The sequence below is a fragment of the Peromyscus californicus genome, unplaced genomic scaffold (assembly GCF_007827085.1).
Source record: "Peromyscus californicus insignis strain IS unplaced genomic scaffold, ASM782708v3 Scaffold_10__1_contigs__length_136768540, whole genome shotgun sequence".
Taxonomy (NCBI): Eukaryota; Metazoa; Chordata; class Mammalia; order Rodentia; family Cricetidae; genus Peromyscus; species Peromyscus californicus.
The window spans coordinates 133,369,461-133,388,771 of NW_026294391.1; the positions used below are offsets into that span (position 1 = coordinate 133,369,461).

General features: G+C 40.9%; 1 protein-coding gene across 2 annotated transcripts in view; it reads left to right on the forward strand.

Moving 5' to 3' along the window:
- Nsdhl (NAD(P) dependent steroid dehydrogenase-like) overlaps positions 1-19,311 on the forward strand; it is a 34,371-nt gene that overhangs the window by 6,751 nt on the left and 8,309 nt on the right. Inside the window, exons 3-5 of one of the 2 annotated variants that reach the window (XM_052741109.1) lie at positions 6,151-6,309; positions 13,731-13,877; positions 18,838-18,966. In XM_052741109.1, the coding sequence (XP_052597069.1) occupies positions 6,151-6,309; positions 13,731-13,877; positions 18,838-18,966 (435 nt within the window). The remainder of the gene's footprint in view (positions 1-6,150; positions 6,310-13,730; positions 13,878-18,837; positions 18,967-19,311) is intronic. The other variant, XM_052741118.1, reaches the window with a different exon arrangement.

Consider the following 19,311-nt stretch of genomic DNA (forward strand, 5'->3'; position numbering starts at 1 on the left):
ATTTTTGTTTTTGGCTTTTGGTTTTTAGTTTTTGGTCTCTGTGTAGACCCGGCTGTCCTGGAACTCACTCTGTAGACCAGGCTCGCCTTGAACTCACAGAAATCCACCTGCCTTTGCCTCCCAAGTGCTGCGACTAAAGGCATGTGTCACCACTGCTCAGCTCTTCAACCTTCTTTAATGCTTTGGAATGAGCTCTTTTTTCCACTGAGTGACTTTCTAAGAAATAATGTCTAAATGTAAACTACTAAGAAAAAATATTATTGCATATTCTACATAGGACCACTCTTAAAAAAAAACCATCCTGCTGAAGAAAAAGTAAAACCAGAAAGATGGAGACAACCCAGAAGCCCCAGCCATGCTCTTGAGATTATAATACAATTGAATTAAATTACTTTGTGGTGCTGGAAATCGAACAGATATAACCCAACAGATATGTTCTATCATTGAGCTATACACCCCACTCTGATCCCATTCCTCTACTATTATTAATACTATCATCTCCGAGATGCTCATTCATCCATTTAGTCTATTCTGGAGTCTTACTACTTGCTTCTTATCTGAAATTTCATTTTTATCAGTACTTAACTCTCTTTCTTTTTTTTTCTTCTGTGGCCTCAAAAAGTTAGTGATAATTTCACATGGCCTCCTCACATAGCCTTACACATATGATTAAAGACATTAGCCTTTACATGTTCGACATCTCTGAACAGAGGCTAGTTTGATTCTCATCACTATAAAAATCTACTGACTAGCCATTGGCTCAGTTATCCCCAAGCAGTATCAGTGTATCAGTGTAAGGATGGAATCCATGTCATCCTATCCAAGAGTAGATTACTGATTAGTCACATTTAAAATCTGGAAATGAGAGAGAGGCATGATGGCACACCTTTAATCCCAGGACTTGGGAGACAGAAGCAGACAGATCTCTGTAGGTTCAAGGCTAGCCTGGTCTAAATAAGGAATTCCAGGACAGCCAGGGATACATAGAGAGACCCTGTTTCCATAAATAAATAAATCCATAAATTCATAAACAAATACATAATTATGAGTTTTTTTTAAATGTGTGTGCATGTATATATGTGTATGCCTGTACTTGTGTGGTTTATGCAAGTGAGTGTACAGGTGTGCACACCCATATGTTTACACAAAGAGGCTAAAGGAAGACATTGGATATCTTCATTGTTCTCTGCCTTATTTCTTTTAGATAGTCTCTCACCATAATAATTATTTTTCTATTGCTATGATAAAATACCATGACATAGGCAACTCGTAAAATAAAGGGATTATTTGGGCTTATGATTCCAGAGGGATAAAGGTCCATCACCATTACTGCAGGGATGCTTGGCAGTAGGCAGACATGATAGCTGGAGCAGCAAGATGAGCACTCACATATTGAAACATAAGCATGAAGCCAAGAGAGAGTACTGGGAATTACAGGAGACTTTGAAACTTCAAAGCCCACCCCTAGTGACATATTTTCAGCAAGGCTATATCTCATAAACCTATCCAAACAGCATCACCAACTGGGAACAAGGTATTCAAATGCCAAGATTATGGGGAACATTCTTATTCAAACTGCTATACTCTGTAAACTAGAAGATTGCTGTTTTGCCTAATGTGGCTGGTCAGTAAGCTCTCAGAATCTGTGTCTCTATTCCTTAAATCTGGGGTTACCAGCATGTACAGCCATGCCTGACTTTTCATATTGGTGCTGGGGATTTGAACTCATGTTGTATCTTTGCATAGCAAATACTCTTAACCACTAAGCCATCTGCACTCTTAACCACTAAGCCCATAAATTGATTTATTTAAAAACAATTAGGCTATGAGCCTTATGTAATCCCTGAACCTAGAGGTGCTAGACAGTATCAGTAGGGAGCTCTGAGAACTGGCCAGACTTTTAATAAAACAAGAAAAACCAGAGTTGTTCTAAGTGCATACAGTCTGCCTATGCAACTGAGGTAGAAAGAGATGGAAGGAAGAGATTGCCAGAGATGCAGTTGATAGGCAGTAATGAGGCTGATCATTTCTACAGATTATGAGAGCCATTTCAGAATGGATACCTTGATTAAGTGAGAGGTAAATCTGCAGGCAGTACCTGGCTCTGACAAGTCCTGAGTATGTCACATAGCTTAGTTATGTCAATGTTTAAGGTACAAGAGGGGAGGTTGGTGGACTGGTTAAAAGCAACTGATGCTCTTCCAGATCCAGGTTCAGTTCCCAGAATCCACATAGTGCCTCACAGCCATCTGTAACTCCAGTTCCAGAGGATTTGACACCCTCTTCTGGCCTTCACAGGCACTCCATGCACACGGTACACAAGCATACATGCAGGCAATATACCCATACATGTAAAATAAAGATAAATCTTTTTAAAATTATTAAAAAGGGGGGGGAGATTGGTTGCTTTATTCTGTAATAAGGAACAGAAGTTCTTTTTGGTCTTGACTATCCACATAGCCAACATTGACTAACTCTATACAAGCTAAGAAAATTGGGGTCTGTCATCTTAGAGAAGCCCAGATACAGCTTTGGAAAGACCTCAGGGAGTAGGAAAGCTATTACAGGCCCTCCTTAGGAACAGAGGTAGTGTGATGGGTAATCTTCACTGTCAACATAACTAGATTTGTAATCACCTAGGAGACATGCCTCTGGGAATGTCTGTGAGGTTGTTTTCAGATATATTTAACTGACAAGGGAAGACCTGCCTGTAGCTAGAGTTTTCCTGCCTGGCCCAGGGTCAGGGCAAATCTCTCTCACCTGCCAGCCCCACAGCCGCTCAAACCCAACCAAGTAAACACAGAGACTTATATTGGTTACAAACTGTATGGCCGTGGCAGGCTTCTTGCTAACTGTTCTTACAGCTTAAATTAATCCATTTCTATTAATCTATACCTTGCCATGTGGCTCGTGGCTTACCGGTATCTTCACATGCTGTTTGTCATCGTGGTGGCTGGCAGTGTCTCTCTGACTCAGCCTTCCACTTCCCAGCTTTATTCTCCTCCTTGTCCCGCCTATACTTCCTCCTGCCTGACTACTGGCCAATCAATGTTTTATTTACTAACCAATCAGAGCAACACATTTGCCATACAGAACATCCCACAGCACCTGCCCTAAATGTTGGTGGCAGCATCCCATGTGCTGGAATCCCAGACTGAATAAAAAGGAAAAGGCCAGATGAATGCGTGTGTCTGTGTCTGTGTCTGTCTGTCTGTCTGTCTCTATCTTCCTCCCTCTCTTCTGACCAGAAATGCTTCTGTGTGTCTGTGTGTCTGTACCTCCCTCTCTTCTGACCAGGAATGCAATATAGCCACCTGCCTCTCCTGCTATCATGTCTTCCCACCATGATGGCCTGTATCCTTTAGACCATGGTAATATTATTTTCCTTCTTGGGTCTTTGATGAGGTTGAAGACTGGATAGTTACGGGTACAGTCCTCTTGTATCTTAGCTAAGAACATATTAGGTACTAGAGTCAGATTCATCAGGATAGGACAGCTATTGGGGTAATCTCAGTAATTTGCTATTTACCTGCCGGGAGCCATCCCCGGCAGTGGATGGGTCCTGCAGAGGGTGTAAGGAGTAGGAGGGAGAAGGAAGTGAGCCAGGCCATGGTGGTCGGGAGAATCTTGCAGCCTGACTGACTAGCAGCCAGAGTGTGTGTTTATTATTACAGAATTTAATTAGCATGGATAAATTCATGATGTTCCAAAACATAGATCATCTCATTTTTGGTTTTGGACATGTGTTTTACTTCCTTTTGCTCATCTTTTAGTCATCATTAATAAACTATGACAAAACAGAGTTATCATTTCCAATCATTTTCTCTCAAGTTTTGACATCATTAATAAACAGAGTTATTCTTTTTTTTTTTTTTTTTTTTTTTGGTTTTTCGAGACAGGATTTCTCTGTGTAGCTTTGTGCCTTTCCTGGAACTCACTTTGGAGACCAGGCTGGCCTCGAACTCACAGAGATCCACCTGCCTCTGCCTCCCAAGTGCTGGGATTAAAGGCATGCACCGCCACCGCCACCGCCACCACCACCACCCAGCCAGAGTTATCATTCTTACTCTTAAACCCCATAACCCAATTTTTGAGAATCTAGAGACATATGGCAGCCTGTACTCAGGCTGGTTGCTTTGGTTGTTCAAGGACACTAGAGCAAAACAAAATCTTCAACCACCCTGGGCATTTTGCCATGTCTCAAACAATGTATTATTAACTCTTAGTGGTCAGAGTGCCCAGGAAAAATCCTCAGGCCAAAGCTAGTGCAGTTATTATTCAAAATCTGACATAATACAAGCAATGTTCACATTTATATCCTTATATATGTCTAATCCTGGCATTCTGTTGTTCCTTGGTCATATGACATTATAGTGGCTCTGCATGAGCTAACTTCTAAGAGAGGGAGGTCCTAACATCTCATACTTTTACCATCTTTCCACTCCATACTTTACTTATCAATATGTCTCTATGTAGGGCAGAGTTGTATGCTACGTAATTATCTGATTGTACAGTGGGAAGAACCTTGTAATCTGAACTGTGGCCAACTCCTCTAGCCCACCAGATCTTGTTGACTTTTTTAATTTTACTTTGTTTTGAATATCTTATTCCTGTGTAAGTAAAGGGACAGATGTTTCAAGAATGTCTCATAGCCTCATGAAGAGACCTCTGGCTTCTTTATGTGTCACAACCTCCAAGGCGTAAGGAAAACCTTCAAGTAGATAAGAATATCTCCCTAAAAGCTGGGTGGTGGTGGGGGATAGTATGTTCAGGACTTTCCTGGGTGAGCTCAGAAGCAGCATTCCTGGGAGAAGGCATAAATGATTCATAAGGAATTTTCCATCAATCCAACATCCTCAAATTGTACAAATATTAAAAGTGCCCCAAGTATGTAACAGGTGGAGATGAAAACCAAAGGTGGCATGGCAGCCATCATGTGGCTCAGCTCTGCTGGATCTTTGTCAAGCAGCTGTGCTGGCTTTATGACTCCTGCCATTCCATTCAGATATGGCTGTGCTATTTACCTATGGTCTGGACATTTAGCATATGTTTCTTGTTTAAAGTTGTTCTTGTTGGTTGTAGTTCCAGTTTTACTTATACTTTGCATTAGGTTTAGAACCTTCTTATTTAGATAAAAAGGAGAAATGTAGTGGTATTTGCTCTGCCCATGGCCTTGGGCTATATGGCCCAAAGGAGACAGTGCTTCTTGCTTTCCTATGTGACCTCTTTCTGAAAGGGAGAGGGATCACGTGTTCCCTTTTTCCCTGCTTCCTGGCATGATTAGATGGGTAGGTGGATTTGCTCCTGGTCAGAAATAAAATGAATCCTTCTTTCCTTAAGTCGCATCTGACAGATGTTTTCTTACAGTGATGAGAAAAGGTTACTAATGCAGGTGGCCAGATTATTGAGCAGGTGCCAGTGAACATTTGCATTGATATCCTAGAGTCCTAATATTTATGCACCTGCAGGTGGTATACTATCCTTCCATTACCCTACTTCCCAGAGTTGGAGTTTAGCCAAGAAATTGGGCACACTGTGGAGACTGGAATCTAATACCACACCCCAGTGCTGATTTATCAGTTCCTCTAAGTTCAGAGAGGACACAGCAAAGCCCTGGGTGTGAGTGATGAATGGCTCCCCAATTCTGCCCGGATATCCCAGCAGCATGGCCCTTAATACATGGGCAGGAAGGGGTTAAGTGGTCAGCCCAGAGTCACAAGAGCCACCCTCCTTGTGGGCATGGAGGCAAAGAAAATCACTGTCCTGTGAGTTTGGAGACAGATGCTTTCATTACAAACTCTCAAATGGCTAGGTTTATTTTTTTCTGGCCAGGGATTACCAATCAAGAGCAAGAAGGCACTGCCTTTGGCTTTTTTGCTTGTTTATATTGTCTGGTGTGATCATAGGAATTTTAATTCCCTTCCACTAAATATAAAATGTGGATTATATCATCAAATTTACCAGGCTAGCCTAGTGTTATTAGTTTTCTCTTCCTTCCTTGTTAAATGCAGGAGAAGAGGTGACACTGGTGATCAAACACAGTTATACCAAGCTTTTCCCTGAGCTCAGGCAGTTTCAGACAAACAGATGTGTATGCTTTTATCACTTCCATCTTCACAATTCTGGACCTTTTGCCATCTCTTTCCCCAGGCTAAGAAGTGCACGGTGATTGGAGGCTCTGGGTTCCTGGGGCAGCACATGGTGGAACAGTTGCTGGCACGAGGCTATGCTGTCAATGTATTTGATATCCGCCAAGGGTTTGATAACCCCCAGGTGCAGTTCTTTATAGGTGATCTCTGCAGCCGACAGGTAAGGGACCCACTCAGCCTCAATAATTTCCCACAGGGCCCTGAAGGGAAAACCAAGTACTCAAAGGCCAGGAAAACTATAGTTTGAAAAAATATATATTTTGAAAAATGTCGAAGTTACAGGAAATAATTTTACATACCATGTTGTCAGTATTCAGAATGAATGACTGTTGTCTGTGTCATGGGGGCTTTATTGTGTCATAGGAGCATGAAAGCAGCCATGGGTCATAGTCCAGTGAGCAGACAAGGCTGTGTGCCAAGCAAACTTTACCAAAACATTTCATCAAACATATTATAGGTTGCAGCATGCCAACTGCTGCCTTAGACTATGCAGATGCTAGGCCATATGGTATTTATTCCATTTAACTGAGATATTGTTCATATGCCATAAAATTCATATTTTTAAAAATTTATTTTATTATATATATAAATGTTTATGTCTATGTTGGTATGTGCATATGAGTGCAGGTATCTACAGAAGCCAGAGGTAGGTGTTATATTCCATCCCTCATCAGAGTTTGAGTTACAGGTGGTTGTAAGTCATCTGATGTGGGTTAATGGGACTCAACTTGGGTCCTCTGAAAAAGCAGTGCATGCTCTTAACTGCTGATCCACCTCTCTAGCCCCCAAATTCACATTTTTGAAATGTACACTGAAACAGTTTTTAGCAGCTCTTCAAAACTGTACAGTCATTCCCCATTATCTACTTCCAGAACATCTTTACTTCAAAAGGAAATTTTATACTTGTTCACTTCCCACTCTCATCCCAGCCCCTGAGCACTGCTCACTCATCCACTTTAGTTGTTCCATTCTCTCTGTTCTGCAAATTTCATAGGTGGCCAGCTTTTTTAACACAATGCTTTCAAGTTCCATCCATGTTGTATGGGATATTTATATACTGAATATTTTTAGGTATTGTCAAGTTGCTCAGCAAAGCTGTCAAAGCTGTTGTGTCTGTTTATGGCAGCTATCCATAGTTATGCCTTTCCCTTCCCAAGTGACTCATTTCATTCCATAATGGTTTCAGCTCCTTGCTGATGATGACATCATCAGCATTTCTGGTACTATTGTCTAATTGGATGCTTAAGAAGATAACCTTACTGGTTTTGTCTCTTTTCCTTTGCAATTAATGCTCTGGTCCTGTACTCCCATTGTCATTCCCTAGTCCAGACCTGTCCTCCCCAATAAGTACGTTCTCTCTGGCAGACACTGTACTTTGGGTACTGTTTTATCTCTTCCTACTCCCCCGTCGTCTACTACTGCAGCAGGACCAACTCTGGTCATTTCTACTGTCACTGTCTGTACAGTATCCTCACCAGCTTTGACTCCATAGCCCCTTTGTTGTCTCTCGAATATATTAAAGGACCAGCCTTAATAATATTCTTCCCAGGGGCCCAGAAGAGAAACTACAAATGGCGAGAATTATTTTCAGAAACTGAATCTAAGTACACCAAGCTCTTTGTCTGTCTACTTTATTTCTCAGGGATAAAATCCTATCTACACAGCTTCAGTTCTGTTCTCATGCCTAGCTCCTTTCTTGCCTGATTTATCTGTATTTATCTACAGTCCCCTCTAAGTTCTATCTTAATTCTGCCTCATCTAGGTTCTTCTCATCTCGTTCTTACCCATCTAATACTTCCCCATCTGGCTCTTCCTCATCTTCCATCTCATCCTCAAGTTCTCTAGTCAAAATCCTCCTTATCCCTCTCAGTTCTCTGTCCTCAAGTTCTCTAGGGTATTCAGTTGTAAACCCAAGCAATAGCAATCCTTCCCCTCCGCCAGGTCACCAGGCTTGAATTCCTACAGGGTCATAAAGGCAGGTAAGAATTTTCCTCAAGCAGTGACACTGTCAGGCTTTCTTTTACAACCCACAAAGGGAGTGGTTAAAGGAGGAGGTCAACTGAGAGCTAATATCAAAAAGGAAATTTATGTGCTCAGTCTACATTCCTAGAAGTGGTTAAGTAAGAAGTTAGGAGTCTATAATGTTAGTAAAGCTGTATAAGAAATGAGGGTCTCACCTTAAATTGCACATGAAATAAAGCTATCCACCTGACCTAGGAGACCAGCGTTGTTTCCATAAGCGTGTTACCTTAGTTCAGAAGATCATTTGGCCTTGGATGCTTGATAGTTATTTTAGATAAATACACTATTAGGAGTTCTTGGAAGCACTTATAGCATTATAAGAAAATCACTGTAGGAACCAGCTAATATATATATATACAAAAGCTAAAATATCACCAAGACTTCTTAAGGCATGGCTTGACCTTTGGAAAAGTCTCCTTGACTTTTCCAAGTAGTAGCTTTTGTGATAGTAGCTGGGTTCCATTACATTTTCCTGCAGCTTGCAGCAGTTGTCCTGTATAACTTTCATCCCCCTACACCATTCTCTTCTTGTCACATGTCATCCAGGGTTCTCCAAAGAGACAGTCCACAGTGAGGCGGGGACCATGAACAGGGCAGGAAGGACAGAGAGACTAAGATTGAATTCAAAGAATAAGATTATGTGATTGTGGGGACAAGTGGGAAGTTAGTGGGACAGGCAGGAAACTTGGGCAGAACTGACACGGTGCCCTGATTAGAACCCTTGTCTCTTATAGAAACCTGTTTTGTTCTTAAGGTCTTCTTCACCAAGAGTTTTGAGGATATTGTTCTTTTGTTGTTCCCCCACAGTCACCCCTAAACTAGTGCTGGATGCAGTCACTGGGGTGATACATCAAAATCTCCTTCAGGTTGTAACCCCAGCACTGGTAAAAGACTTCCCACACCTGTATCTGATTCCAAAGGAAGACTACAGGTCCTGCATAACTGCCACTCACGTAAGGAAGCCATAACTACAGGTCCCATATTCATTAAGAACATAATAGGAGAAAAAAACCACATCCATACATATCATATTCATGTGCACATGCCTCTGCACATTTGTATTAAAAGCTTCCATTCAGGGTTGGGGGATGGATGAGTTTACAAAGTGCTTGTCTATGCTCAATGAACTGGATTCCCGGAAAACACATGAAATTTCCAGACATGGTGGAGCACAATTGTAACTCCAGATCTAGAACAACAGAGACAGGTGGACCCTGTGTTTGATGACTAGCTAGTCAAGCCTGGCTGTTGATTTCAGGATAGTGAGAATTACACCTCAGGTTGCCCCCTGACTGCCACATGCACACCGGGGCACACCAACCCCCAATATCAATAAATAAATGTAATTTTTTTTTTGGTTTTTTGAGACATAGCATGTTCTCTAGTCACACTCAGCCTCTCGAGTATACGCAAGGACTGCGGGCAAGGTGCATTGAACCAGAGCATACGTTTGCCAGACAAATGTGATAAAGGGTCAGAGGAATAAGGCAAAGCTCTAACAGTGGATCCTGAATTCTGAGCTAAGGAAAGAAAGGTGGACATGATGCAAGTAAAGAACATGACAGGGGAACACTTAAAAATGATCCTTTTGCCTCAGCCTTCCAGTGCTGTCAGCCAAAGAACCCCCTCTCAATGCACTCTATTTAGCTCCTCGTTCTGCCTTCCAAACAACCAGATGAAAAAAAAGATGCTTACCAACTGAAAGCAGGGTCTCAAAGTAGTTCAAGATCTAATGTATTAAGATATAGATTACATACTACTTTTTGGAGATTTTTTTATGTGTATGGGTGTTTTGCCTGTATGTGTGTCTGTACACCACATGTGTGCAGTGCCTGCAGATGTCAAAAGAGGGCATCAGATCCTCTAGAACTGGAGTTATAAATGGTTGTGAGCCGCCATGTGGGTGCTGAGAATCAAAATCAGGTCCTCTGGAAGAACAGCTGGTACTCTTAACCACTGAGCCATCTCTGCAGCCCCCATGTCTTGTGGTGTCTTTTGTAACTAACACGAAGCTTTTAGTTCAGATTGTTGTTCTTTGTAAGTCATCTGGCTTTTCTCTTCATGGCTTCAGGATTTTCTTTAAAATATCCAGGCCTCTGTTTTAGTCTTTATTATATTCTCCCTGTATCTTAGCCTCTGTCATGTGTTCATTCTCTTTCTTTATACTGTTATATAAATTCTCTCCTTTATATAACTTCTCATGGCCATGTCAGTTACCCTCTCAGATTATTTTCTCTGTGCATGAGGGCGTGGACAAGTATACATGTTTGTGGAGGCCAGAAGTTGGCATCAGGTCTCTTTCACTAGAAAGAGCTTTCCACCTCATTCTTGAGACAGGATCACTAAACCTGGAGATCATTGACTCAGCTAGGCTGACTGGCTAGGAAACTCCAGGTATCCGCATGTCTCTGCTTCTCCAGCCATGGACTTACAGACATACCTCTGTGCACAATTGGTTTCTTTTGGTTGATTTTTGGTTTTGTTTGGTTTGTTGTTGTTGTTGCATTGTTTTGATTTTTAACATGGATCCTGGGGATCCAACTCAGACTGTTATAACTTGCACATCAAGCAGTTTGCTGACTCAGCCATCTTCTCATTGTGTCCATCCCCCTGGCCCCCCTATTACTTTGAAGCCAATCTTCAACATATCTATCAGTCTATCTGTAAACATAGAAAAAATTTCAGAATTTGTCTCTAAAACGTAAAAATCATTTTTATTGCAAACATTACACATTCACATCTCAGAGGTACCATTAATAGCTCCTTAATGCCAATCATTCATTAATTACTTCATAAGACTTCTGTGTAATTGTTTTTCCAAATAAAGAGTTAAACACAGTCAAGACTGTATTTGATTAAAATGTATTAGTCTCTTAGTTCCCAAGATGGCTTAATGTGTGCATTGACTTGGTGGTGCTTAGTTTGTTCACTGTCAGGCAACATTTCCCAGGGTCTGGATTTTGCTAATTGCATCTCCAGGGCATCAGCATGTCTCTGTGCCACCTACTGTTTCCTGTGAACTAGTATATCTAGGACTGCATTGTCCATTAAGGCAGCCACTGGGCACATATGGCCATCCAGTACTTCAATTGAGACAAGTCTGCAGTGATAGGCACGTTAAAATACATGTTCAATTTCAAAGACTGAATACAAAACCAGTAAGTATCTCAATAATTTTATATTGGTTATGTCTAGATGATACAAAATCTAGACTTTGAGAGATTTACACACATGCATATTTTGAGACAGGGTCTTGCTTTGTAGTCTAGGCTACCTTGGAACTCACTGTGTCAAGGATACTAGCCTCAAACTCACACTAATCCTTTTGCTTCCACCTCCCAAATGCTGGGATTACAAGTATGAGGCACCACACACAATTTCATTTATTTCTATAGAACTAAAGACTTGATATGGTTCAGGTTCCCCTGTCCTGGTACATCAAGACTGCAAACCCCTATGCATGTGTGCGCAAACACACATACACAGGAGAGACAGAAAGAGAGAGTAAAAATATTAGAGATATTAAATAGAGAGAAGAGTATTTGTTTTTATCCACATTTCCTAGTTCACAGCTCTTTCTCTAAGGCAGGCTATAGAAACTATAATTCATCTTTCTAAAGATGAGTCTTATGCTCTTCTCCCTACCCAGTGTCAGAAGGGATCCATCCCCATACCTAGGAGGAAAGAATGCTACACAGAGCATCCAAGAAGAATCTGACCAGACAGACCTTGCTGGGCTTCATTATTCGATTTGCTTATGTCCATGCTTCAGTCATGAGACTGGAGGTTGGTGTATGCAGGGTGGGTGTGGAAGCTCCATACCATTCCCTTAACAACTCACCCTGTGCATCTCTTTACCTGTAGCCTTTGTAATTCCTTTATAGAATCAGTAAATGTGTTTACCTGAATTCTGTTAACCACTTGTACAAGTTAAACAAAACATGAAAGGGAATCTGGGAGTGTAGTATCTGTGGATGCATAGATTCTGTTATCTAACACATTATTAAAGGAGTCTACGTATCCATAGTTAATAAAAAGAAAATTCAGGTGGGCAGAGGTCTACTTGTCAGAGGAATGTCAACTCAGTAAATGTATAGGGCACCCTCAAATGAGAATGTCACCATTTGATGAGAAATGATGAGAACCATCAGTGGATGCTGTAACCAGTCCATGGAATTATCACCCCACAGATTTGGTAAGAATCTGGCAGCCATCACCTTCATTGAATGATCCAACTTGGCATTAACCAGAAGTACCCTGATAAGAACACACCAGCACTGACTGATGTGGAATGTTTGCCAAAACTATTAAGCCTGAATCTAATCGTGAACAAACAGACAAATGCAAATTGAGCAGAAGTCCATAAATTAACCTCCTTGATCCTGTGAGATGGTTCAGTAAGTGAAAGCACTTGCTATAAAAGCAAGAGTTCAAATTTCCCAAATCCACAAATAATGAAAAGCTATGCACGGTCATGCAGTCCTGCAAGCGAATCATTAGAGAGGTGGTGATGGGTGAATTTCAGGAGCTTGTTGGCCAACCAAGGTGTCTTTTAAAATGTAGGAGTTAGAAACAGATAGATCTATGAATTTGAGGGCAGCCTGATCTATATAGCAAGTTCCAGGTCAGCCAGAATCACATAGTGAAACCCTGTCTCAAAAAAGGGAGAGAGGAAGACATCCTACATCTTCTTCTGGTCTCCAGATGTACGAGCACACGCACGCGCGTGCACACACACATATACACACAACAATATAAAATACTTAAAAAGAATAGCCTATGTGTTGGAATGTGCCTAGTGTTCATCATTTGATAGTTATTTGGGCAAAAGTCTACATGCCTAGAAGATGACACCTTACTCTCAAATGGTTTCCCAGGACGATCATGTTTGTGTATAATAACAAAGGATCTTATGGCAGCTAGTGATTTTCTTCTGGTGATAACTATGAATTATACCTAAAGTTCACTACTTTGTGGAAATTTGGCACAATGGTGACATTTTGTCATTCTGTTCATTTAGCCCCTCAGATCTTTTTTCCTTAAGAGTTATTTTATTCTCTATTCTCCACTCTCACTAACAACTCTTATTCTAACTGATGACCAAATTGCCTCTTCTTTGGCCAGTAGGAGTCTCTGTGTGTTAGTTCTTAAGTCTTTGAAACCTCCATATTTCCCGATATGATAAAACAAGGTCTTCCTGGTTCATTTAGTGTGTTTCCTGCCCCAGATATGCAGCCACCTGTTTGTCTTACTTCTAGAAGTAGAAGTAAGTGAAACTGACTCATTTTATATACATCTTCTAGTCACTGCATTGTCTGGCTTCTCATACTCCCTTTTTATTCAGGACAAGATAATTAAAGGGGGCAATTAAAAGAAAGTATGGTTTTATCTTACATGCTCCTGTGTAGTTTGAATCTTTTACAAAGAGTATGTTTCTGTGTTGCTTATATAATTATAAAAAGCCAAAAGACCTACAGGCCACAGATGACAGAGAATATGAGAAGGCTGTTGACCTGCCCTAAGCTGGAATGATTCTTTTGTCTTTGTGTGCTTTCCCAGGACCTGTACCCAGCTCTGGAAGGTGTAAGCACAGTTTTCCACTGTGCGTCACCCTCACCATCTGGTGACAACAAGGAACTCTTTTATAGAGTGAATTTCATTGGCACCAAGAATGTCATTGAAACCTGCAAAGAGGCTGGGGTTCAGGTAAGGGGAATGCTGTGGTGACTAGTATCGGGAGAATGTTCTTGCTTTTTCAGAGGGAGAGAAAGCGGAGTGGTTCCTGTTACTGTCTTCCTGGGATTATCCAGGATTGCCTCTTCCATGTTGAGAAGAAATTAAAAATTAAGCCCTGGGTACCAGTTGATATCGCAGAAGGCCAACTGGTGTTATACTCTTCCAATACAGATAGACCATCTGAGTGCTCAGACAGGCTAAGGCTTATTGGTCTTTGCTTAAAGAGCTATGAAATTTAGACATTGCTTATTTTCTCTGTTGAAACAACATATACATAATGTTTTCAATATAGTTTTTACCACTGTAACCCTTTTTCAAGTATGCATTCAGTGATATTAACTATATTCACTTCATTGTCTAACCATTATCACTGTCCTTCTCTGTCCAAGTAGTAGGCAGAAGTTTTGCATCCTTCTGCCCCTCCCTAGCTCCTGGCAGCTATTCGCCAGTCTATCTCTCTTATTACTTTGGAAAGCTCACATGAGTGCATTCAAACAGTTTTTATCCTTTTGTGGTGTTCTTATTTTACTTATCACAATGGCTGTAAGATTTGTCTATATTGTAGCATGTGGTGGTATTGTGTTCCCCAAAATATTGTGTACCTTAATAAACTTATCTGGGGTCAGAGAACAGAAAAGCCACAAGATACTTAGGCTAGAAAATGTTAGCACACGCCTTTAATGCTAGCATTCCAGAGACAGAAATCCCTCTGGATCTCTGTGAGTTCAAGGCCACATTGGAAACAGCCAGGCATGGTGACTCACGCCTTTAATCCCAGAAAGCAGCCTTTAATCCCAGGGAGTGGTAGTAGAAAGCAGAAAGGTATATGAGGCGTGAGGACCAGAAACTAGAGGCATTTGGCTGGTTAAGCATTTGGCTGGTTAAGCTTTCAGGCTTTCTAGCAGCAGTTCAGCTGAGAGCCATTTGGAGATGAGGACACAAAAGCTTCCAGTCTGAGGAAACAAGACCAGCTGAGAAGTTGGCCAGGTGAGATAGCTGTGGCTTGTTCTGTCTCTCTGATCTACCAGCATTGACCCCAATAACTGGCCTCGGGTTTGATTTTTTTAGTAAGAACGTTTAAGATTCATGCTACAGTAGCATGTCAGCATTTCCTTCATTTTTCAAGGCTAATACTTCCCATTTATAGATGGAGAGAGACGAGGAAGACCTCCAACATAAACATCTGACCTACACACACACATACACACACACACACACACACACACACACACACACACACACACACACACACACGACAGAATAAATATAAGTATTTTATTTATTCATGCATCCATCAGTAGACATTTGTGTTGCTTTTGCCTTTTGGCTGCTATGAATTGTACTTCTGTGAATGGAGACTACAAATACCTGCCTAAGTCCTTGCTTTTGATTGTTTCAGGTATCTACTCAGAGGTGGGATTCCCGGATCATTCAGTGCTGAACCTTTTTAAAAATTCATCACATTGTTTACTAACCTGCTTTTATTTTAAAGGAAAAAAAGGAAAGCACTGTTGTTTATATCTGATAGAAACCTATCCTGACTTGAACCTAAGGGCATACAAATTTTGGCCTTGCATCAGCTTACAATACTGTTAAAAATCTGGTTCCTAGAATGACCTTAATGGAAACCACAGCCTCTGGGTGCAACAGCTCATTTGCTCACAGTGCTGCATGCCACAAGTACTCTGAAACTGAGAAAAGGGTTACAAAGAGTAGGGGCTTTTCTCCCAATAATCTTCCTGGGTACTTTTGTCCAGTTCCCAGTAATCAACTGGTTCAACAGGAATAGGTGAGAGGGAGCTCTTCTGGATTCCTATCACTTGAAATTTTCATTGGCTAATCATAGTACTTCTGTAAGCAGGAAGAAGAGAGAAATAGATGCCAATATTCAATTAACTTCCTCCTTTCTTCCTGTTCCGGACCTCAGCCCATGATCCCATTCAGGAGGGATTTCCTTCTACAATCTAAACCTCTCTGGGAATGCCTTCACAGGGATGCCCAGCAGGTATCTCCTAGATCATTCCAAACCCTATCAACTTGACAATCAGAACCAACTGTCATACTCAGCTATGCTTTATACTTGACAAGAACTTTGCCCTGCTGCATTTGTCACCTACTTTTCTTTTCCTTAGGTAGCCAGGGGCTAAGCAAAGTCTCTGGTAGTAAATAAAAGAGGTGAAATTCAAAGCAGACCCTCTGTTACCAAGTTCTAGATTCTCCACTCTCTACTCCAAGATGTGTATATAACTGGATTTCTGTGAAGCCCCCTGCTGCTGTTGGTTAAATGGAAGACACAGAACAATACAAATGGGCAGAGTGTTTACTACTAGCATGGCTAAAGCCACCTGTGTCCCCTTCCTCAGGGCCAGGGACCCTTCTTCACCCATGTGGGGCAACAGTTCTGAATCTGGCTTGTTATTTCTATTAATTCCATGCACTTATAGTATGAGGTATTAGCTTGCATGTTATAGAACTTTATATCAATAATACCATGCTGAACATGTCTTTCTGAAACTTTTTTCAACGAATATTGTTTTTGAGCTTTATGCATCTTGATATATATATATATATATATATATATATATATAAAACTCTTGTTCATCCTTTAAGGGGTAGGTAGCTTCGTGCATAAGGCCAAAAAGAAATTGATTTGAGGAACATTTTTTCCAACACCAAAAACAAAAAAGTCTTTAATGCATTTTATCTCGAATATTTAAAGAATTACTTCCCATATTTAAATCTAATTAACCAGAAATCTATGATTATATGCAACAGGGTCAAGATCAAATTTTTTTCTAAATAATTAGTTCAACATGCTGATGGCTTAATCCAAACTTTGTGTAAATATATGCTGCCTGCAGCATACTTTGGGCATCCTATTTTGCCTGAGTCTGTTCCTAGGTTTTCTGTCTACTGCACTGACCTCTGTCTGTTCTCATGGGTTTAGGATCTACCTTAGTATTTGGTAGGGCACACTCCCTGACCAACTTCTTCAAAGATCCCTTAGCTGCTCTGAGCCTTTAGTTCAAGTTTTCCCATCCAGTGTAGAATCAGCTTGTCAAATTCCTTGATGAAACTAGGATTGTTGCAGCAATTGCATTTATGTTCTGTGAAATTTTAAAAAGGTCTGATGTCTTTCTAACATTGAGTCTTCCTATCTATGAATATGCAATATCTCCCAATCTGTAATGCTACTCAGTGTTAATTGTACTGTACTTCACAAAGGTTTTATACATCTTTTGTTATGTTTATTCCTGTATACTCCATCATTTGTTAATCACCAACTTATACTACATTTTCAGTTATTGCTACTGTTTAAGAATATGGCTAATTTTCATATATGTAAATAAATATAGATATATAGTGGTTTTAGGGTTTTTTTGTTTGGTATTTATGTGTGTGTGTGTGTGTGCGTATGCATGTGCACATTCATGTTCAGGGGCTTTCAGAGGCCAGAGGTATCAAATCCCCTTGGAACTGGAGTTACAAGTAGTTGTGAGCCATATCATATAGGTGCTGGGAACCCAACACAGGTTTACTTCAAGAGCACTAAACACTCTTAACCACTGAGCCATCTCTCCAGTTCCTAATTTCCTTATATTGATTTTGAATTCAACTACTTTGCTGAACTCCCAATATTTTCTATAGGCTTGCCCATGTTTTCCATGTAGGCATTGTATCTTTTTATTTCTGTCATCTACTAATGCAGCAGTTTTCAACCTGTGGGCCACAACCCCTTTAGGAATTGAATGACCCTTTCACAGGGGTCACATATTAGATATCCTGTATATACAGTAGCAAAATTAAAGTTACAAAGTAGCAATGAAATAATTTTATGGTTGGGGGTCACTACAACATGAGGAACTGTATTAAAAGGTCTCAGCATTAGGAAGGTTGAGAAACATTGGGCTAAGGAGATTGGTTTGGTTTCTTGTTTTTTAAAACATTATAAATTGGTGTTTGTCTTCTACCATCTGGCTAGGACTTGTAGAATGATGTAGAATAAAAGCAGTAAAGGGATAACTAATGGAGCTAATGGTGTCAGTATCAGATGAACTGCTCTTAACCAGAACGATGCAATCTGGGGACCTTCAAAAGAGAGCATCCTCCTTCAAAATATAGGTAGCTTGCTTTCCCTCCTTCCCTCCTTCCTTCCCTCCTTCCTTCCTTCCCTCCCTCCTTCCTTCCTTCCCTCCTTCCTTCCTTCCCTCCTTCCTTCCCTCCTTCCTTCCCTCCTTCCCTCCTTCCTTCCCTCCTTCCTTCCTTCCCTCCCTCCTTCCTTCCTTCCCTCCTTCCTTCCTTCCCTCCTTCCTTCCCTCCTTCCTTCCCTCCTTCCGTCCTTCCTTCCCTCCTTCCTTCCCTCCTTCCTTCCCTCCTTCCGTCCTTCCTTCCTTCCCTCCTTCCCTCCCTCCTTCCCTCCCTCCTTCCTTCCTTCCTTTTATACTGCTGTTGTGGACTAAACCTTGGGCCTTATACATGCTAGATGCTTGGCTCTACTAGCAAAGCATGACTTAAGTAATATCCATATGCATATGTTCGTGTTTACATGGCAAGATTGGTATCAGAGTATCTGGTGGAATTTTGTAAGCAGAATTTTCTCTACAGGTTGGTAGTCCATCCTTCTCTCCATGGAGATTCTCCCATAGATTTCTACCATGAATAGTATTAGTTTTGTTTTCTCCCTCAGACGTGATAGGATGGGAAAAATGAGATCCACTCCTTTTAGATTGTAATACCATAATGTGTCTAAAGTCCCAATGGCTAAAAAGGTGGTAATCTTTGGGTTATCTTAGAAGATTTAAAAAAAAAGGCACTCCAGCAAGTGACTTGGAAGTGCTTTGTGGATGGGGCTTGCTCATATACGATGCCTAGGCAGTTGGAATAGCAATAATTCCTGACATGTGTTTTCCTTTAAATGTTTCTCTGCCAGAAACTCATTTTAACCAGCAGTGCCAGTGTTGTCTTTGAGGGTGTTGACATAAAAAATGGAACTGAAGACCTCCCTTACGCCATGAAGCCCATTGACTACTACACAGAGACCAAGATCTTGCAGGAGAGAGTATGTACTTTAAAGCCAATTAAATGAAGAGATACCTCAAGTATCTGCACTCATAAGAAAAAGTATCTGTGAACATGGAAAAGTTAGTAGTTTGAGACCCAAGTACCCAACATGAGATGTACATTCAATACGTGGAATTAAATTTCAAGAGGACAGAATGACTTAATGTGGTCAGATACTGTTCTCATTATTTTCTGGGGACTACTTCCTTTAAACTCCAAAATGATCTAATACAACAGGCACTCTTACCATCTTTAGATTACAGGAAAATACACTGATTCAAAGAGGGATCCAGAGTCTTCATCAGGGATCTCATAATTTCAATGTGACTGTATTGGGCAGAAT